Source organism: Schistocerca serialis, chromosome 9 (assembly GCF_023864345.2).
Source record: "Schistocerca serialis cubense isolate TAMUIC-IGC-003099 chromosome 9, iqSchSeri2.2, whole genome shotgun sequence".
Lineage (NCBI taxonomy): Eukaryota > Metazoa > Arthropoda > Insecta > Orthoptera > Acrididae > Schistocerca > Schistocerca serialis.
In genome coordinates, this window is record NC_064646.1 from 90594296 (window position 1) to 90619009 (window position 24714).

The 24714-nt window shown below is 44.7% G+C and overlaps 1 protein-coding gene across 1 annotated transcript in view; it reads right to left on the reverse strand.

The window, feature by feature from the left end:
- Positions 1–6654: 6654 nt before the first annotated feature.
- Positions 6655–24714, reverse strand: part of LOC126419390 (cytochrome P450 6j1-like) — a 59458-nt gene continuing 41398 nt past the window's right edge. Inside the window, exons 3-4 of the mRNA XM_050086578.1 lie at positions 22580–22839; positions 6655–6663 (exon numbers count right to left, since the gene is read on the reverse strand). Coding sequence (XP_049942535.1) covers positions 6655–6663; positions 22580–22839 — 269 coding nt within the window. The remainder of the gene's footprint in view (positions 6664–22579; positions 22840–24714) is intronic.

A 24714-nucleotide genomic window follows, 5' to 3' on the forward strand; every position in this document is an offset into this window, starting at 1 on the left:
TCGTGAATGGAACAGGGAAGGGGGGATCAGATAGTGGTACAATAAGTACCCTCCGCCACACACCGTAAGGTGGCTCGCGGAGTATAGATGTAGATGTAGATGTAGTATTTTCGATAACCTCAATACGACTGGCCAATTCATCACATTTTTCAGTCAGTATTTTAACCTGATCATCGGTTTTAGAATCAGACGCATTAATCTGTTTTTGCAACTTACGCGTAGTTTCGCTCAGTTTTTTAACATCAGCTTTGATGACATCGCAATCCTGTGTTAGATCTAATTGTTCGAATCTGTCTGTCACTGTTTGAATATTTACTGTGTGTGTATCTGTTTTTAATTTAAGATCAGAAATTTCATCCCTTAATTCCGCGTTCAATTGTTCTATGGTATTAATTTTGTCGGACACTGTAGTAATATTATTGTCTACATACGTTTTTGCTTTCGCGAACATTTTACGTTTGTCCTCTTGTCTTTGTGCAGTGATTGTTTCCATGACTTGTCGTTTTACTTTGTTCTGATCTTGAATAAATCTGCGGAAACGCGTATCACTGTTTTGTATGTGCTGATTAAAGCGCTCGTTCATCTGAGTGTTCTGCTGTTCGAATTTCGCGTCTATCCTTGCGTCCACTGTGCGCGAAAGTTCTACCGTCATTGCTTTAAACTCTTCCCGTAATTGTGTAGCTTTTTCAGAGCATTGTTTAGCGACTCCGCTAATTTCGTCTCTGAGTGTTTCTGTTGCGGCTGTTTGCATTTCCCTTAATTCTTGCGCAACAGACTTAATTTCTTCGCTATTTTTTTGTGAAGAAGCCTCAATTTCCACGCGCAACTGTTCCTTAGTGTCATGACACTGCGCGGCAACGGCTCTAATTTGTTCACTAAGCTGTCTGGAATTGTCGTCTAATTTTTCAGTCTGTTGTCTGACCTGTTCACTAAGTTGTTTGAGATTTTCGTCATTATTGTCAAGTCTCTCATTAATTTTATTAAATTTTTTATCCTGTTCACTAAATTGTTGTTTGATATCTTCACTCTGTTGTTGTAGCAATCTTACCATGATTTGTTCAAAGCCAAAGTTAGCGTTTATACTCTCTGTGCTGTTTAGTGGTGGATCTGAAACTTTCACGCTTACTGTAACCATTTGGTTATTCTGAGCAGTCGGATGTACACTGTCAGACATTATTTCGGAATTAAATAAATCCGTCGTACTTTCAGTATCCTGTTCATTTTCATTAGACAAATTTGTCTGTACATTACTTGGATTTTCTAAATCGGGTGTGTTAAGCTCGGCAGCGCTCATTACTATAGACCGCTCCGCGTCATCAATTGTCGTCAAGTTAACAGACGAGACAATTGAGTTCGTTTGTTCATCATTAAGGTGAAAGTCATCATTAGTGGTTGGAATGCACTGATTGTTAGTGAACGCAGGATTGTCATCATTACACTGAGTGTCACATGTCCTATCGGCAAAGTTGTTTGGGTCGGTAATTTCATTCATAATACCTCGCGATACACTATTCACAGCCTTTCGCGGCATTTTAACAATAGTCAAAATTATTCACAAAATAAATAAGCACAATGCAAAAGCAACACACAGATACAACAAAGCAACAAATTGCCGTTGACCTGTAGAAAGAACGTCACAATATTATTAAAAGCGTTGCGCTAAATCCTAATTATATCTAAGCAAATAAGAGCAGATATCTGACTGTTGTTCAAAAGACTCTCAACGAAATACGATCCTGAACTGGGTGTCGCCAAGTGTAACCTCCCCACAAAAATTTTACAAGACAGTAATGACAATACTTAATAGAAATGGGAGCCAAACGTAACCTCCCTGCAATTAAATTTAATGACAATAATAATTAGAATCGCGATCTGACTCAAATATAAGTTCTTCATAAAAATTAAAGTCCATTCAGTGATAATGATAATTCAATTAAACCGAAATATCGGTCTTTGACCCTGTGCAAAAATCAAAATTAAATTCTTACCTCATTGCAACACCTAGTCAAATTTCTGCTCTTGTTGTTGCGAACTGCTTGGAGGAACTGCATTGCAAATAATAATATTCCCTTTTTTTTTTATAATCTAATTGAAAACTGAAACTTTTGTTTAGGGGAAGTGGAACGAAATAGCTACTTCAATTAAATGAAAATTTTATGTAAAATTGCTTTTGAAATCAAGTTATTATTGGGGGCACTTGTTGAAAATTAGTTACAATAATTAAACTTTACATTATCCGTTGATTATCTTAATTAACAGTATACCTCATTCAGCATCTTGACCAGTGTTGTCGCCAGACCACATCACGCAACCCAACTGGGCTGCTACCACTGACCGACTGCTCTGCATGACGACTACTAGCGTACTGCACGCCATTGAACAGAGCTACTGCTCGCGACGACTACTGACAGAGTACTGCCCTCAACTAGACAGAGCTACAGACTCGCAACGACTGACTGACAGACTGAGAACCGCTCGCAACACTCGCGCGGTCAAGCGCATACTCTCTGGTCACAGATGCTACAATGCCTCGCCATCGCTGCTATGTCACATACGTGTTTCAACGTCTCCATCTGTTGACTCAGATATCGAGACGTGGTTGCACGATCCGTTACAGCCATGCGGATAAGATGCCTGTCATCTCGGCAGCTAGTGATTCGAGGCCGTTGGGGTCCAGCACGGCGTTCCGTATTACCCTCCTGAACCCACCGATTCCATATTCTGCTAACAGTCATTGGATCTCGACCAACGCGAACAGCAATGTCGCGATACGATAAACCGCAATCTCGATAGGCTACAATCCGACCTTTATGAAAGTCGGAAACGTGATGGTGCGCATTTCTCCTCCTTACACGAGGCATCGCAACAACGTTTCACCAGGCAACGCCGGTCAAGTGCTGTTTGTGTATGAGAAATCGGTTAGAAACTTTCCTCATGTCAGCACGTTGTAGGTGTTGTTACTGGCGCCAACCTTGTGTGAAAGCTCTGAAAAGCTAATAATTTGCATATGACAGCATCTTCTTCCTGTCGGTTAAATATCGCGTCTGTAGCACGTCATCTTCGTGGTGTAGCAATTTTAATGGCCAGTAGTGTATTGTTCGTAAACAGCTTTCCTCTAGCTAAAATTGTTATTTGCAGCGTATGCTGTGATCGACACACGCAGCGCCGTACTGGAGGGCACCTGGCGATATGTCCGATGCGACATATTCTGCACAAGATCAAGGAAAACTATATGGTACCGATCTACGTCCGTGTTGTAACAATCTCTGCAGTTAAATCGTCCGGTTTTGTAGCGGGTCATGTTACTTCTACAGTCAGAGTAGCCCTCTTATAGCGAACCCTGCAAATATAGTGAGCATGATTGTTCGCCATTGTAAACAGCAAAAACATGCACAGGCGATACAGTAAAGGGAATAAATACAGCTGCATTCATAATCAATGCAACTGATGGAGCGTTGGCAACCAATGGTAACATCATACATCACTAAAATAAAATAGAATGAAGAATGAAGTACTGAAGAAGGAGGGGGAAGAGAGGAAAAAAGCGAATGCGTGCTGCGCTTAAATGGTACTGCAGTCGCACTACATACGACTTAGTTTTATGCCTCACATTTCGCAGTAGCGCACATCCCAGACAAAACAAGTTATCAGCTGTAATTATTTTTTGCACGCTGAAGAGATAAAGTAATTTTTATCTGATACAAACTGCCGCCCTATTGAAGGACGCAGACATTTCCACAGTTTAACACTCAGCTTATTTAGTTTCATAACCGTAAAACGTTTTTCACACAAAAATTTCGATCGAACTTTTGTAGCACTTGCCATCTCATTATGGAGTCTTGGAAAATCTACCTGATTAAAGTAATGTAGACGTCCTGTACAGTTTTAATGCAAGTTGTTTTACCACAAAAACTGGAACTGCCTTGCAGGTCAATGAGTTACAGCTGCACATGCGTAGGGGCACTTTGAACTGAAACGGCAAATGGTCTCGAAAACAGCTCGAAAATGGATGTAAGATTGACAGTGCCCTCAAAACTTTTATGAACAATTTCTTGTAATTCCTGCAAGGTCACACTGAATTATTCCAACCTCACGTTTTCTTTATTGTCAGTGAGCTTTGGGAACTGGACTGTTTTAATCAGAATGTGTCTCTCCTACAACGCGATTTTCGTTCTAAATGCATTCTCATCAACTCAAAAAGAAGTTATATTACAATGGGCAGCGTACAATCAAGCCCACTTAAAATGCAAAGTTTGGAGTCTATTCCGGAAGTTTAACTATTCGTTCCTGCATCCCTTTTTACTTCATAACTTCAGCAACAGCAAGTTTCAAATCGAAAAATCGTACCAGGCTTGCCCCTTGACTTAACCAACGTACTTTGTATTAATGTATGAAGTCTCACTACTCTTCTTTCACTTCCATTGAAAACTAGAATAATGGGTGCGACCTCAAAAATGTCACTGTTTGTACAATCAATTTCTTCAAGTGCTCCCTGCCTGCGAATTTAGCACAAAGTGCTTCTTGATGTGCAAAACAACGAATTCCCTCAGTTGATTGATGTAATTTTTTGCTCTTTCATTGTCACATAAATGTTTAATTTCTTCCTACATGTCACTGTAATGTCATTTCTTAGTAAATAGGCAGTGTCTGTTGCTTATGTGAAATGAGAATTTTCATCACTTTCTTCTGTCAATCCCATTCATTTTAAAGGATTGTGACGGTGGATCGCTTGACTGCCAATTTTTGTGCAAACAGCCACCGGATCTGTGAAGGTCCGTCATACGAAGAGCAAAAAGCGAAGGGTAACAGCGCTGACGCCACGATTCTGCCGACCGAAAAATTCCTCACCGCAACGCCAAATAAGATGTCGCGTTGTTGCAGGTACTTCCGAGGAAAACCGAGCAAAGCCGAATGGGAGATCGGGTCTTAGGCTGCCCGCACACGCTGCACTCGTGAAATTTGGCACGCTTTGGCGGCTCTGGAGTATTCCAGTCAAAACCATCCTTCCTGAGTGTACACCTGACGTTCAGCCACTTGATATTCTGTTATTCCTACAGTTCAAGGCGATGCTGCAGTATCCATAACAACTATCAGTTCTCGCCATCGTCGCAGGAAACAGTTTCGTTCCTGATGTTGTATTCTCCAGTCTTCAAAGACTTTCTTCAGCGCTTCTGGACTTTACCTGGATATGATGACTTCAGACAAGTGAAGTTTCAAATAGCGCCTGCAGTGTTCAAATGCAGTGTGAGACGGAAGACTACTTCACGCAGGAGTTCATGAAGTGCTCCTACAGTGATAAGCAACTCTGTTTTCGGCACTTTATACTCTATGTTCATTTGCATCCTCCTACTCTTTTGAGAAGAGTTACCAACGACGCATTTCTTGAGCTCGGTTACTGAACATAGCCGGCCACGGTGGTCTAGCGGTTCTAGGCGGGCAGTCCGTAACCGCGCGACTGCTACGGTCGCAGGTTCGAATCCTGCATCGGGCATGGATGTGTGTGATGTCCTTAGGTTGGTTAGGTTTAAGTAGTTCTAAGTTCTAGGGGACTGATGACCACAGAGGTTAAGTCCCATAGTGCTCAGAGCCATTTACTGAACATATGCATGACCGTCAAGCGCAGTGTAATTATCTATGGCAAACGTTGTTCACATATTTGTAAAGTACATGTAAATCTCTTCTATGCAAACCATAACTTTGCAACTGCGATCGCAACTTGCGCTAAATCCCTTGTAAGTTATTATCAGCACTTTGCATGACACTGAACAAGATAAAGGTAGCCTCCTGCTGAGTTTCGGTAGCGTTCTCGCTTCCCAAGCCCGGGTTCCCGGGTTCGATTCCCGGCGGGATCAGGGATTTTCTCTGCCTCGTGATGGCTGGGTGTTGTGTGCTGTCCTTAGGTTAGTTAGTTTTAACTAGTTCTAAGTTCTAGGGGACTGATGACCATAGATGTTAAGTCCCATAGTGCTCAGAGCCATTTGAACCATTTGCTGAGTTTCTCGACTGCTCACAAACATTCAGAAACCCCGCAGAGTCGAGACGGTGGCGGAAATGTTGCAGATGGGTCACTCCTGTCGATATGAGTTACTTAACCGCCTATTCGCCATGGACGATTGGTAAGTGTATTATTACGCCCCTGACACAAACGAGCAACGGAAGCCGTGGATAAGTGCGGACGCAACACCGACGAAAACGTTCGAAGACACAACCGTCATCAGACAAGGTAATCGTGGGGATATTTTGAGACTGTGAGAGGTGAAAATGATGACACCTGAGGTTTAGCAGGGAAGGTTCATCGGAAGAACTTCACGATCAGCCGACATTCTTTCAAAGGGACTGCGCGCAGCGTGGAAGCAGAAACAAGGGATTAGCAAACGTTCAGGTTTTCCGTTTATGGTAATTATCTGGTGTGCTTGACTGTTTCCCTAGTTATAAGCATCTATATCTAAAGCTAACTTTACAGTACATTTATAGTCTAAAAACTAATATGTAACGTTAGCAGAGAATAAGAAATGGTCTTGAGGGAAGTCATTGTCCTGCGCTGGCTGTATTTATTTTTGAAATAAACTCTTTCTTCCTTGCTTTTTCGATGTTAGTTAATTTCACCCCCTCAGGCATTTTCAAGCTACCTGGTAGCGAAAGAAATGATAAAAGTCACAGCAGCTACAAGAACAGAAAAGCAAGTCAGAAATATACATGAAAGCTCTTTAAACACCTACGTTACAGTGAAACACTGTAACCATACATTTTATCTTCCATACGTTACAGTGGAGGAAGCACCGTCTAATGGTACCTCTAAAAAGGATTTCTTGTGAACGTAGTGGTAACGGGCAGAAATTACACATAGGATGTCCTAAATAACACCGACAAAGTCTAGGGGCAGGTGCCTTGTACAGAAATTAGTAAAAAAGTTTCATGTCTATATGCTCGTCGTCAAATATGTGGAGTCTAGGAATCCTACGTACTCGGTTCGCTTGACATACGATTGGAACAAATCGTATTAATGAGTTTTACTACGAAAAAGTAAATTAAAGTTACACAGAAGTGTCACAAGCAAAGGGCGACATACAAAATAAGATTCTATCCAAGGCGCTAGTCTTGAAGCGGCTATTCAAGGGGGGCGTCGCCAGTCGATCGCGGCGCTTACATCCTTTTCACATAGGGGCCGCTGCTGTCGCGTTGTCATGCTGTAGAGCGGCCGGTCAGCGAGCGACTGGCTGAGGTCTTCTCACAGCCATCTCTTCTCTATCGTTCCCGACTGGCGTGCCACGCGTTTAACTTCACACAGTAACAAGAAGTCTGGTGAACGTGGGCTATGAAATCCATACCTTGAGAGGTATTAGCACTTGTACTCCTTCGATACTATAAAACCGATCTCTTCTACTGCAATGCCATTCCTTTCCATATTTTGCGAGATAGAATGTGACCAAAACAGGAAAAAAACTGTCTAGCAAATATGTGATCTAAAATGCATTCCTTAAGAGCTGTGAGCTCTTGTTCAGTAGAAGTGACGTGTTTCACACTACCGAAGATGAACACACGCTCATAGTTCTTCAGATAAGCATTTTAGAGGCCATGTTTAACAGATGTTTTTCCTGTTTTGGTGTAAGGAACCTGTTCCTCAACCTTGTCGTTCTTTCTTTTTTTTTGGGGGGGGGGGGGGAGGGGGGACACGCTGTTACGCTACAACGTCGATTTCATTGTCTCGACTACTACTAGCTTGAATACTATCCACAGCATGAGAGGTATTTTACGCCACCCACAGTTCTCCCAACACGTGAAGATGCCCAAAGGCATAAACTGGCACGTGAAGATGCCCAAAGGCATAAACTGTCTCTCTCTGCAGCAGAAGTAGGTCACCTAAGAGTCATGATAAGTCAAGCAGTGCACTAGAGCAGGTTACTACTCTAGGCTTGATCATTCACACACATGTGTGGCAAGAGGCTCCACTGACGTAAAATCAAACGGCACGAATTACTGGGATGCCCCGAAGGACGGGTTCCACCGCCTAATTCGAAAGGCTAGCCCTGTCTTCTGCATCAGTAGGCTCCTATTCTTCACGAAGTGTGAGAGATGAGTGTGTCAGTGCATATGATAAGTGTAGGTGTGTATGTGTGTCTGTGTGCGTGTAAGTGTGTGTGTGTATGTGTATGTGTGTGTGTGTGTGTGTGTGTGTAGTGTAGTGTAGTGTAGTGTCGTGTTCTGGTTGGAGATGAAGAGAGAAGGGTGGGGGCGACACCCGAAGCCAGCACACTGCCTATCTTCTCGAAGAGCTCCAGCGGGCCCGCTGTGCTCCACGCCCCCATTTGACAGGCGGATCACTATCAAAAATGGTTCAAATGGCTCTGAGCACTATGGGACTGAACTTCTGAGGTCATCAGTCCCCTAGAACTTAGAACTACTTGAACCTAAATAATCTAAGGACATCACACACACCAATGCCCGAGGCAGGATTCGAACCTGCGACCGTAGCGGTCGCGCAGTTCCAGACTGTAGCGCCTAGAACCACTCGGCCACCACGGCCGGCGGATTACCACAACAGCGTCAATCGCCCTCGCTTCACGAAACAGTACAGAGAGATTTGGAATCGAATCCACACTGGGGCTCAGACACTTCACGCCACCAATCCTCCTGTCCCTTCTGTCGCAAAGGCAAAGGGAAAATTGTTAATATAACGTTATTACGCTACTATTCAACAAGTCATCTACTTCTTTTGCGTATGAAATTTGTTTTAATATAATTGTGACACGCAAAGTGTATTTGGAAAGTGTGAGATACGCGATGTTAGACTGCTTTGCTAACATATATTTGTAACCCATGGAAAGGAATATGTGAAATGTATAATGTCCTAAATAATATTTTGTCATGGATTAATAACATGAAACTATTCGTGTATGTAATTTTATATATTTAAACAAGTTGCCATTTGTATAAAATGGTACACACTTAGGGACAAAGTGTAGGATACGTGTTTCTGTAAAAGATAGAGTGGTTTTGTACTGCACGGAAGTTATTGTGGTTATTGGGTTGCGGAGCGCTACCTGTAGAGCAAGTGGGAAGGAGAAGACGCAGCCCCTAGGCAGCAGTGGAAGACGCAACAATAGGACAGATCAGGTGATGCCTTGCCCAGAAATTGTTGCACAGAAGCCTAGGATGACGACTGCTGAATTAGCATGTCTGTGGTACAAGAGTGGTTTTGTACTGCATGGAAGTTATTGTGGTTATTGGGTTGCGGAGCGCTACCTGTAGAGCGAGCGGGAACGAGAAGACGCAGCCACTAGGCAGCAGTGGAAGACGCAACAATCGGACAGGTCAGGTGATGCCTTGCCCGGAAATTGTTGCACAGAAGCCTAGGATGACGACTGCTGAATTAGCATGTCTTTGGTACAAGAGTGGTTTTGTACTGTACGGAAGTTATTGTGGTTATTGGGTTGCGGAGCGCTACCTGTAGAGCGAGCGGGAACGAGAAGATGCAGCCCCTAGGCAGCAGTGGAAGACGCAACAATAGGACAGATCAGGTGATGCCTTGCCCGGAAATTGTTGCACAGAAGGCTAGGATGACGACAGCTGAATTAGCATGTCTTTGGTACAAGAGTGGTTTTGTACTGCACGGATGTTATTGTGGTTATTGGGTTGCGGAGCGCTACCTGTAGAGCGAGCGGGAACGAGAAGACGCAGCCCCTAGGCAGCAGTGGAAGACGCAACAATCGGACGGATGAGGTGATGCCTTGCCCGGAAATTATTGCACAGAAGCCTAGGATGACGACTGCTGAATTATCATGTCTTTGGTACAAGAGTGGTTTTCTACTGCACAGAAGTTATTGTGGTTATTGGGTTGCGGAGCGCTACCTGTAGAGCGAGCGGGATCGAGAAGACGCAGCCCCTAGGCAGCAGTGGAAGACGTAACAATAGGACAGATCAGGTGATGCCTTGCCCGGAAATTGTTGCACAGAAGCCTAGGATGATGACTGCTGAATTAGCATGTCTTTGGTACAAGAGTGGTTTTGTACTGCACGGAAGTTATTGTGGTTATTGGGTTGCGGAGCGCTACCTGTAGAGCGAGCGGGAGCGAGAAGACGCAGCTCCTAGGCAGCAGTGGAAGACGCAACAATCGGACAGATCAGGTGATGCCTTGCCCGGAAATTGTTGCACAGAAGCCTAGGATGACGACTGCTGAATTAACATGTCTTTGGTACAAGAGTGGTTTTGTACTGCACGGAAGTTATTGTGGTTATCGGGTTGCGGAGCGCTACCTGTAGAGCGAGCGGGAACGAGAAGACGCAGCCCCTAGGCAGCAGTGGAAGACGCAACAATCGGACAGATCAGGTGATGCCTTGCCCGGAAATTGTTGCACAGAAGCCTAGGATGACGACTGCTGAATTAGCATGTCTTTGGTACAAGTTGTTAGGTTAGGTTATGGACGTTAAAATAACGCCAAGAAGAACTGATTAGCCTGCACTTCAGGAAACTTGTACGCTGTACTATGGGTAGTGTAGCCGGCATGACTATCCGCTACACCCAAGGCCTACAGACAACAGGTTACTAAATGTATAATTCGAATGGTAGAAGCGTGAATCATTAACTCAAAATTAACTTTTTTTAATAATTAGTGTGTGAAACATAAAATTTGGATCACCCTGTTTTGTTTTTTTTATTTATTCCTAATCATTCACCTCTATAGTGTCCTTTCCTGGTGTCTGATTATTCTGAGTAAACGAAAAAACACTTGAAGTGCTTTATTCAGCATCTGCAAGCACTTATTTTGACCTTTGATTAAATATTTGAAAATAACTGCTGTGAAGCAACTTTTGAAGTGGAGGTAAAAAGAATTGTATTTACGTAGTGTAAGTGCTGAAGTGAAATTATGCTTAAGTACTGAAGTAGATACACTCCTGGAAATTGAAATAAGAACACCATGAATTCATTGTCCCAGGAAGGGGAAACTTTATTGACACATTCCTGGGGTCAGATACATCACATGATCACACTGACAGAACCACAGGCACATAGACACAGGCAACAGAGCATGCACAATGTCGCCACTAGTACAGTGTATATCCACCTTTCGCAGCAATGCAGGCTGCTATTCTCCCATGGAGACGATCGTAGAGATGCTGGATGTAGTCCGATGGAACGGCTTGCCATGCCATTTCCACCTGGCGCCTCAGTTGGACCAGCGTTCGTGCTGGACGTGCAGACCGCGTGAGACGACGCTTCATCCAGTCCCAAACATGCTCAATCGGGGACAGATCCGGAGATCTTGCTGGCCAGGGTAGTTGACTTACACCTTCTAGAGGACGTTGGGTGGCACGGGATACATGCGGACGTGCATTGTCCTGTTGGAACAACAGGTTCCCTTGCCGGTCTAGGAATTTTAGAACGATGGGTTCGATGACGGTTTGGATGTACCGTGCACTATTCAGTGTCCCCTCGACGATCACCAGTGGTGTACGGCCAGTGTAGGAGATCGCTCCCCACACCATGATGCCGGGTGTTGGCCCTGTGTGCCTCGGTCGTATGCAGTCCTGATTGTGGCGCTCAGCTGCACGGCGCCAAATACGAATACGACCATCATTGGCACCAAGGCAGAAGCTACTCTCATCGCTGAAGACGACACGTCTCCATTCGTCCCTCCATTCACGCCTGTCGCGACACCACTGGAGGCGGGCTGCACGATGTTGGGGCGTGAGCGGAAGACGGCCTAACGGTGTGCGGGACCGTAGCCCAGCTTCATGGAGACGGTTGCGAATGGTCCTCGCCGATACCCCAGGAGCAACAGTGTCCCTAATTTGCTGGGAAGTGGCGGTGCGGTCCCCTACGGCACTGCGTAGGATCCTACGGTCTTGGCGTGCATCCGTGCGTCGCTGCGGTCCGGTCCCAGGTCGACGGGCACGTGCACCTTCCGCCGACCACTGGCGACAACATCGATGTACTGTGGAGACCTCACGCCCCACGTGTTGAGCTATTCGGCGGTACGTCCACCCGGCCTCCCGCATGCCCACTATACGCCCTCGCTCAAAGCCCGTCAACTGCGCATACGGTTAACGTCCACGCTGTCGCGGCATGCTACCAGTGTTAAAGACTGCGATGGAGCTCCGTATGCCACGGCAAACTGGCTGACACTGACGGCAGCGGTGCACAAATGCTGCGCAGCTAGCGCCATTCGACGGCCAATACCGCGGTTCCTGGTGTGTCCGCTGTGCCGTGCGTGTGATCATTGCTTGTACAGCCCTCTCGCAGTGTCCGGAACAAGTATGGTGGGTCTGACACACCGGTGTCAATGTGTTCTTTTTTCCATTTCTAGGAGTGTAGAATGAGATTTTTCACTCTACAGTGGAGTGTGTGCTGATACGAAACTTACTGATAGATTAAAATTGTCTGCCTGACCGAGACTCAAAATCGGGACCATTGCCATTCGCGGGTAAGTGCTCTACCGACTGAGCTACCCAAGCACGACTCACGCCCCGTCCTCAGAGCTTCAATTCTGGCAGAACCTCGTCTCCTACCTTCCAAATTTCACAGAAGCTCTTCTGCGAATCTGGCAGAACTAGCACTCCTGGAAGAAAGGATATTGCGGAAACATGGCTTAGCCACAGCCTCGGGGATGTTTCCAGAAAGAGAGTTTCACTCGAGTTTCAGTCACGCTAGTTCGAGTCTCGGTTCGGCATACAGTTTTAATTTGTCAGGAAATTTCATATCAGCGCACACTCCGCTGTAGTGGGTGGAAACATCCCCTAGACTGTGGCTAAGACATGTCTCCGCAATATCCTTTCTTGCATGAGTGCTAGTTCTGCAAGGGTCGCAGAACAGCTTTTGTGAAGGTTGGAAGGTAGGAGACGAGGTACTGGCAGAACTGAAGCTGTGAGGAGGGGTCATGAGTCGTGCTTGAGTATCTCAGAGGGTAGAGCACTTGCCAGCAAAAAGCGGAGGTCCCGAGTTCGAGTCTCGGTTCGGCAAACAGTTTTAATCTGCCAGCAAATTACTGAAGTACATGTTTTCAGAAAAATTTAACGAATTTATTATCCTTACTCTCTTTGTGGGGCCGGCCGTTGAACGAGCGGTTCTAGGCGCTTCAGTCCAGAACCGCGCTGCTGCTACGGTCGCAGGTTCGAATCCTGCCTCGGGTATGGAGGCGTGTGGTGTCCTTAGATTAGTTAGGTTTATGCAGTTCTAAGGCTAGGGGACTGATGACCTCAGATGTTAAGCCCCTTAATGCTTAGAGCCATTTGAACCATCTCTCTGTGGCAATAAGTAATTTCAGTAAATAACTCTTGAATAAAGTGAAGACAAAACTGTTTCAGTTATAAATGAAATTCAGTAAATTACGAAGGGCTAAAAAAGAATCCTGCCTATGTTGCTCAGTAACACTAAAGTAGTTTTACATAGAAGTCCAGAACGACAATATAAAATGACCACATCCTACCTTTGGATTTTGACAGATCATTTGTTAAGAGAAAGGTACAAAGAAATTTAAATGCGGTTAATACGCTATTAAAATGTTTAGAGATTTACTTTGATAGTTATGCAAAATCGAGACGTAGAAATCTCCACTGGCCAAGTTTTTTTGAGCACTTAGTGATGATTAAAGGTTCGTGGCCTTTCTAGATCAGTGATATAAGTATGTTGATGTAGCAGAAAAAGATTTCTGTGTCTTTCTCTCAAAACCATGTCATGACAAGTTACATTTATTTGTGTAGCTATGTTAGGGAACAATAGCAAAGTTGGCCAAATTTTCTTCTTCTGCTTTTCTGAAACTTAACCATTTCTTTGTCTAGTTAGGCTGGCCACCGTAAACCCGTTACACAAACCATTTAAAGAGCTTGATGCAGAAAGATCCTTGATTCAATATTATTCCATTTTTAGTACGTTCCTTTCTAGTACCTAGAAAATTCGTAGGAAAAGAACTAATAGTCTGATTTCCACATCCATTAGTCACACATCGTGGTTAAATTCTGTAAAGGGGGTAACATTATACGACATGTGTATAATATAAATGTATGCGCAGTTCCCCGTATAATAGTGTTATATGTGGCTTTTCCCGTAACAAGACACGTTGTTCTGTTGGCGCGTAGTGTTATAACGTGACGTATCGGAGCAGTCGCCAATCCAAGTACTGGCCACGTCAATCGAAGTACTGGCCATGGCCGACAGTACTTTACTTCAGTGATTTAATGTGAACTGGTGCATCCACCTTGACAGTTGCTACATTCAGTGCAGCCAACTCTAAAAATCAGAGCAACTCCTGAATGGAAGAGGTTTGTACAATCTACCAGTAACAAATTAATGGTGAGAGAAGTGCATTAACTTTTTGGTTATTCTTTAATTCACCAGCAAGTGACTGCAACACATTTACAAGTCTTTACAACATGCTGTCAACGACAGACAGCAGCTAGGTTCTCCATTTATCAGTCCAATTCCTTTCCCACCATCATAACAGAGGTCACGGATAGCATCACAATATATTATACACATCTCAGCCTTTGTTTACAGGAATGGATTTTACATAAAAGCTCATTTAGCAACTGCAAATAAGTACTCATTTAATAAACTGAAAAGTACTCCACTGTATGAAAATGAACTCAGTTAATTTATTTTGTCTGCTTAGATAAGGAAACTGGACATGAATGCTAGGGACGTATTGTCAGTCTGCAAAATAAAAAGCGTCCAGTGCTCTTAGTGGGGGAACTTGCTTCAACCAGAAGAACGCTACAGCTATCGTATGGGATGACAAGATTCAGTTTACCTTCTAGCAGTGTAGAACAGTAGGCAGAGATTTACGTATAATCTGTCCATATGCGTTTCTCGCGTTAGTATTATAAGTAACTCATATTTGTATTCTATGTAGTGTTGGTATGCTTTGTGCAAAGTAAACACGCCCTGGGGATGTCTGCGCACTGTCACCAGTGATTCATAAGGCATGGTGTGGAGGGTCAGTGTAACTTTATGAAACATTCAGTAGTTGCTTTTGGTGACGTAGTGGGTTAGATGGAGTGAGGAATCACCTTTAGTTTGCAGACCGATGATGCAGGGAACTACAATAACCACATTCCGACGACCCAACTTATCTCGCGCTTCTACACTCCACCCCTCTCCCTCCAGTCAGTCACATCCCGAGAACTCAGTTCATCTACTAATATGCCTCTGCTGCATTTTAACGTGGTACACAAATTTTATATCTGGTCTTAACTGACTCCATTCAGCAGGAGACGTTAACTGTACAACACAAAAATGCAATTTTTAATACTATTCAATATTTCCGTTACCTGCAACGCGGAAAATACTAGTCCTATTGAAATAAATATATAGGACTCCCTTCATAGCATATTTAACGTAGTTACGCTGTGCACTGGGAAAATTTGTCTCTAGAAGCGGCGTTATTGAAGGAAATCGTAAAATAATGACCTCTGAAGGCCTCTGCTCCCGTAAGCCCACAACCAAAAGGTGGGAATCTTTAGTATGCTGTTCGCGACATATCACCTGCCACGGCACAAAACGTTAGCAACTAAACGTAATTTTTCCCCTATTCACTCTTTTTCGATCTTCGTTGATTTGGCTTATGATAGAGGTAAAAATACAAATCGCATTTGGTATTATCGCCAAATGACGTTATAGCTGACACAGATGTTAATTCCGTATGTAAATTGATATGATGGAAGACTGATCTTTTAAATTTCAGATGTGAAGCTGAGTTATAGACTCAGTAAAATTTATGTTGTACCTAGGTGTTATGAAGCAGCTTAGCTATGAACTTTAATTACGAATCGTATTCGGACAGTATCTGAGACTTCGCTTACTGGTCACTTCCAACCAAGTATGAGTTTTATTAATTAAGATTTTCAGTTCAAACTGTTTCACGTAATACAGTTCTGGTAAAATTCCATAGTCATGGCAATAGTTATTAACTACTTAGCAACAGATCACTTGAGAACATGCTGTTCGACATAGAACTTCCGACCTACATACGGAACGTAATAACAGTGGATGACGCTAATCATCAAAATACACTCCTGGAAATTGAAATAAGAACACCGTGAATTCATTGTCCCAGGAAGGGGAAACTTTATTGACACATTCCTGGGGTCAGATACATCACATGATCACACTGACAGAACCACAGGCACATAGACACAGGCAACAGAGCATGCACAATGTCGGCACTAGTACAGTGTATATCCACCTTTCGCAGCAATGCAGGCTGCTATTCTCCCATGGAGACGATCGTAGAGATGCTGGATGTAGTCCTGTGGAACGGCTTGCCATGCCATTTCCACCTGGCGCCTCAGTTGGACCAGCGTTCGTCCTGGACGTGCAGACCGCGTGAGACGACGCTTCATCCAGTCCCAAACATGCTCATGGGGGACAGATCCGGAGATCTTGGTGGCCAGGGTAGTTGACTTACACCTTCTAGAGCACGTTGGGTGGCACGGCATACATGCGGACGTGCATTGTCCTGTTGGAACAGAAAGTTCCCTTGCCGGTCTAGGAATGGTAGAACGATGGGTTCGATGACGGTTTGGATGTACCGTGCACTATTCAGTGTCCCCTCGACGATCACCAGTGGTGTACGGCCAGTGTAGGAGATCGCTCCCCACACCATGATGCCGGGTGTTGGCCCTGTGTGCCTCGGTCGTATGCAGTCCTGATTGTGGCGCTCACCTGCACGGCGTCAAACACGCATACGACCGTCATTGGCACCAAGGCAGAAGCGACTCTCATCGCTGAAGACGACACGTCTCCATTCGTCCCTCCATTCACGCCTGTCGCGACACCACTGGAGGCTGGCTGCACGATGTTGGGGCGTGAGCGGAAGACGGCCTAACGGTGTGCGGGACCGTAGCCCAGCTTCATGGAGACGGTTGCGAATGGTCCTCGCCGATACCCCAGGAGCAACAGTGTCCCTAATTTGCTGGGAAATGGCGGTGCGGTCCCCTACGGCACTGCGTAGGATCCTACGGTCTTGGCGTGCATCCGCGCGTCGCTGCGGTCCGGTCCCAGGTCGACGGGCACGTGCACCTTCCGCCGACGACTGGCGACAACATCGATGTACTGTGGAGACCTCACGCCCCACGTGTTGAGCAATTCGGCGGTACGTCCACCCGCCCTCCCGCATGCCCACTATACGCCCTCGCTCAAAGTCCGTCAACTGCACATACGGTTCACGTCCACGCTGTCGCGGCATGCTACCAGTGTTAAAGACTGCGATGGAGCTCCGTATGCCACGGCAAACTGGCTGACACTGACGGCGGCGGTGCACAAATGCTGCGCATCTAGCGCCATTCGACGGCCAACACCGCGGTTCCTGGTGTGTCCGCTGTGCCGTGCGTGTGATCATTGCTTGTACAGCCCTCTCGCAGTGTCCGGAGCAAGTATGGTGGGTCTGACACACCGGTGTCAATGTGTTCTTTTTTCTATTTCCAGGAGTGTACAATGTTTGTGCCTGTTAGTGGAATGTTCACCACCAGGTGACTGTGGCTCTGTGTGCGACACATTTTTAAAGACAGTGCGCAGGACACATGCTACACAATTTAAAACTTAAAAGAAATGATGAAAATAATGGTCAACAAATGAAGTTTGTCGAATCTAAAACAACTATTAGCAGGGTGGAATTGTGAAGTGCGAGTGAGTTTTTTGAACGGTAAATATCGAGTAATTCATTACATGAAATGTTTTTCAGGAAACCATGTATACTGTTATTACCAACAGCCTGAAAATTGTACAGTGAATAGTACATTTTTGACAAATACTGATTGAATAAGAACTCTGACATTTTGAGGGTACACAGGTGTCGCAGGAGGAATAATCAATATTCAGGGATGTAAAAGGAATAATGATTCTAAGTCAAACTCTACTAAACATGGGCTCTAAAACGCACATCCTTTTTATCTTCGATATCTTGAAAAAATGTTCTTATACCGCTACCGCTTTGCTTTCCTTTTTTTTAAGAGAAGGTAGTAGGACCAAAACATGAGGTTATGTCCTAATAAACCTGGGCTTTAGGATGCATATTTTAAGAGCTATGCCCTCTTGCTCAGTCGAAGAAATGTGTTTCAAACTAGCGAATACGAAGAGGTTCTCATAACTCTGAAGAAATTCGCTTCAGGGCCCATCATTACTAGATTTTTTTTTGTTTCATTCTATACTACCGCCTCTCAAAATATGGAAAGCAAAGAGGTTACGGTAGAAGAGATTTGTTTAACATTAACGAAGATGAAGAGGGTGGAGCTTTTAAGATAAGAATTCTACAAGGGAATGTCTCCATCGCACTCACTTCAGTTTTAGAGGTATGATGGCCCAGTGGTGAACCCGGCAAAAACAAAACACAGATCAAGCTTGAAAACAGGAAGAAGGTGTACTGAACTGTGAAAACAGAAGCAAGACACTTGCAATCTCCAAGAACCGCGGTATCGTGGTTCCGTGGTGTCGGAGTTGTACTGCAAAGGGAGAGATCCGTGTTCAAATCTCCCTCGTCTCTCATTTTTCCCCGCAGTAGTATCAACTGTCAGTCCTGTCACTGAAGGCCCTGTTCACCGTATTCAAATCTGCGTCTCTGCGGTGGTGTAACGTCCGTTTGCAACAGCGAGGTGGAAGTGAGGGACATCCAGACTTACATACATCCAGTGTGTTCTACACAAGCTCCACACGCATGTAGTTCACACCCGTTTATTTGTTATTTTCATTTCTGTGAGTGGTCTATGCGGCATCTCGCCTGCTCTCACAATTCTTCATATTTACTTGCGACGGTAATATATTCTTATCACATGACTCATATTTTATAACCAATGTATTGCATGACGACTGAAGGAGGATGACGAGTCAGTGACCTGAAATACAGTTCATAATTTTGTGAAAAAAATGGGACACAACGGGGATTTGAACACGGATCTCCAGCTTAGCATTCCAACACTGTGATCAAACAATCCACGACGCTGTGGTTCTTGCAGGTAGCTCCATGTCGCACATGTTGAGCCTGGACAGTTCACTGTTTATATTTTGCTTTCTCCTTTCACAGTTCAGTAAACCTTCTTCATGCCTGATCTGTGTTCAGTTTTTGATGGACTGTCCACTGTGCCATTTTACCACTAAATCTGAGGGGGACGCGATGAGGAGTTTCCCTTGTTAGGGGAGTTTCTCTTGTCAGAGCCCATGTTTACTAGACTTTTCTGCTTCTAAGGACCGTCCTTCTCATATTACAGCATACTGACCCTCCCTCCTAAGACATCCTACGTATTCTGCATGTATTATGCATGACACATGGAACACAAGGAACTATAAATTATACTTACGTCACGAGTGTTTTTTAACGACCAGTGTTAGACTGTACATAGACTAATAGACAGTTTCGCACACGCAAGATCAGAAACAAGTAATAGCTACGTTTAAAACGGGTTGCGAGGTCCTTTATGCCGAGATGGAGTGCTTCCAGGACAAAGCGTCACAGGCCCACACTACTGTAATCCGGAAGGCTGTGTAGACCAGGGGTCTCCAAACTTTTTAGTCCGCGGGCCACATTGACTCCTCCACGAAGTCATAATGATTAAAGCACCCTAGCACTCCATGATCACCGTACTTTAAGGCTAAAGGAAAGACAAAATCGCAAAAATCTTAGGTTGTGGGAATAGCTAGCACTGAAACGAACTACGATTTTTATTTAATTTTGATTTGTGGACGTACCTGACCGAAATTCTGGCGTATTTTATTCTGGCGAATTTCACCGACAAAAAAGTATGTCACTGCACATTCTTCATGAAAGCGTCCTGCAAAGTTAACAAAATCTCAAAATCATTGTTAGCAACACTATTACTGCAAGACGTATTTTACAACGTAATCAAAAGAAAGTGAAACCTCGCTTAAGAAGCATCTTCCATAATGACATCTACATCTACATCTAGTCGCCGAAGTGGCGTCCACTTGAAAGACTTACACCAGACTCGTGAGTAGAATAAAATGCAAAGAATTTTCTTACTTAAAATATTTTCGTCAAACTAGTCTGTTAACCATTTTTTTTTCACTATCGCACTGAGAATGGTCTGTCTGTTCATTGTGGATGTTGTTGTTGTTGTTGTTGTGGTCTTCAGTCCTGAGACTGGTTTAATACAACTCTCCATGCTACCCTATCCTGTGCAGGTTTCTTCATCTCCCAGTAGCTACTGCTACCTACATCCTTCTGAATCTGCTTAGCGTATTCATCTCGTGGTCTCCCTCTACGACTTTTACCCTCCACGCTGCCCTCCAATGCTAAATTTGTGATCCCTTGATGCCTCAGAACATGTCCTACCAACCGGTCCCTTCTTCTCGCCAAGTTGTGCCACAAACTCCTCTTCTCCCCAATCCTATTCAATACCTCCACATTAGTTACGTGATCTATCCACCTAATCTTCAACATTCTTCTGTAGCACCACATTTCGAAAGCTTCTATTCTCTTCTTGTCCAAACTATTTACTGTCCACGTTTCACTTCCATAGATGGCTACAGTCCATACAAATACTTTCAGAAACAACTTCCTGACACTTAAATCTATACTCGATGTTAACAAATTTCTCGTATTCAGAAACGCTTTCCTTGCCATTGCCAGTCTACATTTTATATCTACTTCTACCACCATCAGATATTTTGCTCCCCAAATAACAAAACTCCTTTACTACTTTAAGTGTCTGATTTCTTAATCTAATTCCCTCAGCATCACCCGAGATAATTTGACTACATTCCATTATCCTCGTTTTGCTTTTGTTGATGTTCATCTTATACTCTCCTTTCAACACTCTGTCCATTCCGTTCAATTGCACTTCCAAGTCCTCTGCTGTCTCTGACAGAATTACAATGTCATCGGCGAACCTCAAAGTTTTTATTTCTTCTCCCTGTTTTTTAATACCTACTACGAATTTTTCTTTTGTTTTCTTTACTGCTTGCTCAATATACAGATTGAATAACATCGGGGAGAGGCTACAACCCGGTATCACTCGCTTCCCAACCACCGCTTCCCTTTCATGCTCCTCGACTCTTATAACTGCCATCTGGTTTCTGTACAAATTGTAAATAGCCTTTCGCTCCCTGTATTTTACCCCTACCACCTTCAGAATTTGAAAGAGAGTATTCCAGTTAACATTGTCAAAAGCTTTCTCTAAGTCTAGAAATGCTAGAAACGTAGGTTTGCCTTTCCTTAATCTTTCTTATAAGATAAGTCGTAAGGTCAGTATTGCCTCACGTGTTCCAACATTTCTACGGAATCGAAACTGATCTTCCCTGAGGTCGGCTTCTACCAGTTTTTCCATTCGTCTGTAAATAATTCGCGTTAGTATTTTGCAGCTGTGACTTATTAAACTGATTGTTCGGTAATTTTCACATCTGTGAACACCTGCTTTCTTTGGATTGGAATTATTATATTCTTCTTAATGTCTGAAGGTATTTCGCCTGTCTCGTACATCTTGCTCACCAGATGGTAGAGTTTTGTCAGGGCTGGCTCTCCCAAGGCCGTCAGTAGTTCTAATGGAATGTTGTCTACCCCCGGTGCCTTGTTTTGACTCAGGTCTTTCAGTGCTCTGGTCAACTCTTCACGCAGTATCGTATCTCCCATTTCATCTTCATCTACATCCTCTTCCATTTCCGTAATATTGTCCTCAAGTACATCACCCTTAGCCACAAGTTTAACCATGACCTTCCGCTTTGTAAAGATAGAGCTCCGACAATGTCGTGGTGTATTGGTCGCGATAGGCCTCGAAACTCAATTGTTGGCAGTTTAGGTACCACCTCAAATATTTGGCGGGACGGATACCGGGGATGTCTGGGCAGCTAACGCGGGCCGGTTTGTCGCCCCTGTCGGACCGGTTTCGTCTCGCGGGCCAAAGTTTGGAGACCCCTGGTCTAGACGAAGCGTTGATTGTCGAACGGGGTTCTTTTTGTTCCACGCCAACTGCCCTGCTCAATCTGCACAGAGCATGGTCACACACGCTGTTTCTTTGATTATTTAATTTTGTCCTCCTCCCTCACCGAGCGAGGTGGCGCACTGGTGAGCACACTGGACTCGCATTCGGGAGGACTGCGGTTGAAACCCGCGTCCTGCCATCCTGATTTAGGTTTTCCGTGATTTCCCTAAATGTCTTGAGGCAAATGCCGAAATGGTTGCTTTGAAAGGGTACTGCCGATTTCCTTTCCCATCCTTCCCTAACCTGATGGGACCGATGACCTCACTGTTTGGTCCCTCTCTCCCCACCCGTCACCCCCCCCCCCCCCCCCATCAAACCCCAAACAACCAATGAGACCTCCTCTCTCCTGCATTCGTATTCTACTGACATCACTGGCACCCAGCGACTGCTTTCTTCTACATTGCTCATTGCGCGGCTAGCATTGCTATAGTAATGACGAGGTCACTTTGAGGTGCGTGCCCTAAAACCCGAAATCAGGGCATCAACAATTGTAATCTCCCCCAAGTCGTATGCCATTGGTAAATATGTGTCTCACTGTAGGATGGATATGAAGAGGACGATGAACCTTATCGCCAAGTTTCACTGTCACATTTCGATTTTTTTTCCGAGGTGATATTTAGTACTGGCCCTCGTATGTATAAAGTGAAGAAAGCCTTTACCTTCGTAGTGTTGTGCACAAAGTAGTCGTCAGCTCGCTTATCTCCTAACCGGATGGGGAAGATGGACAGCAGTCGGGGGGCGAAGAAACTGAGGGTGGCCGCGATCCTGCCCAGGGGTGTGTCTCTGACGACGTTGCGCAGTTGCGTCCGGATGGGACTGTCGCCGGCACGCAACGCCCCCGCGTCCACACCCATGAAGACGGAGCACACCACGTCCGTAGCATAGCGCGACGTTAGGTCCTTCGGCTCCACGTGCTCACCTGTAACGAGCGCAGTGATTGTGAAGTGCGGCAGATCGACACGCACTGAAACTAACCGATGCATGCATTCGTTTATGGATGAAAAATGCCAAAATGGACAATTCGTTGATGACTTTGGATGTTTCCACTCAACTGATCACTCCAAAAATTGTTCCAGAAACTTCTTTTCTCTTCACTAATGACACGATTTACCCATCTGATTTTTCTAGGCAAGAAGTACACTAATGGCCATTAAAATCGCTACACCACGAAGATGACGTGCTACAAACGCGAAATTAAACCGACAGGACCGAAGATGCTGTGATATACAAATGATTAGCTTTTCAGAGCATTCACACAAGGCTGACGCCGGTGGCGACACCTACAACGTGCTGACATGAGGAAAGTTTACAAACCGATTTCTCATACACGAACAACAGTTGACCAGCGTTGCCTGGTGGAACCTTGCTGTGATGCCTCGTTTAAGGAGTAGAAATGCGTACCATCACGTTTCGGACTCTGATTAGGGTCGGATTGTAGCCTATCACGATTGCGGTTTATCGTATAGCAACGTTGCTGCTCGCGTTGGTCGATATCCAATGACTGTTAGCAGAATTTGGAATCGCTGGGATCAGGATGGTAATACGGAACGCCGTGCTGGATCCCAACGGCCTAGTATCACTAGCAGTCGAGATGACAGGAATCGTATCCGCATGGCTGTAACGGTTCGTGCAGCCACGTCTCGATCCCTGAGTCAACAGATGGGGACGTTTGCAAGACAACAACCATCTGCACGAACAGTTCGACGACGTTAACAGTAGCATGGAGTATCAGCTCGGAGACCATGGCAGCGGTTACCCTTGTCGCTGCATCACAGACAGGAGCGCCTGCGACGGTTTACTCAACGACGAACCTGGATGCACGAATGGCAAAATCGTCATTTTTTCCGATGAATCCAAGTTCTGTTTACAGCATCATGGTGGTGGCATCCATCTTTGGCGACATCGCGATGAACGCACATTGGAAGCGTGTATTCGTCATCGCCATACTGGCGTATCACTTGGCGTGATGGTATGGGGTGCCATTGGTTACACGTTTCGGTCACCTCTCGTTCGCATTGACGGCACTTTGAACAGTGGACGTTACATTTCAGATGTGTTACGACTCGTGGCTCTACCCTTCATTCGATCCCTGCGAAACCCTACATTTCAGCAGGATAATGCACGACCGCATGTTGAAGCTGCATGAGCAGCTGTACCTGTACTCGCCATCTAAGAGCTCTGTTTGACTCAATGCCCAGGCGTATCAAGGCCGTTATTACGGCCAGAGGTGGTTGCTTTGGGTACTGATTTCTTAGGATCTATGCCCCCAAATTGCGTTAAAATGTAATTACATGTCAGTTCTAGTATAATATATTCGTCCAATGACTACCCGTTTATCATCTGCACTTCTTATTGGGGTAGCAGTTTTAATGGCCAGTAGTGTATGTTTTTGCGCAGATTTCAGATCTGTTACTATTTTTTCCTATCACGTACAGTTTTTCCACAAATTAAGTAAATCATTCATATTTTAAACCGAAGACCCACAGAGAGAAATCTAAATAATCGCTGAGCAAAGACAGGAAATTAGTAGTTTCGAGCAAAATGTTTACTACGTGCATTTTGGTATCATGATTGGTGTTCAATACAAAACTTCGGTGCTGTACTGGTTATGCCGTACGTGTATCGAGGGACGGAGATTGCGAAGAAAAAGGAAGAGCAACTCCACGATTTTTGCACTGCCCATGGTTTGGAGGGAGTCCAAATTGTATTTATTTATTTATCTGCACGTCAAGTTCCGTAGGACCAAATCGAGGAGCAAATCCCCAAGGTCCTTTTAACGTGTCAGAACATGAAA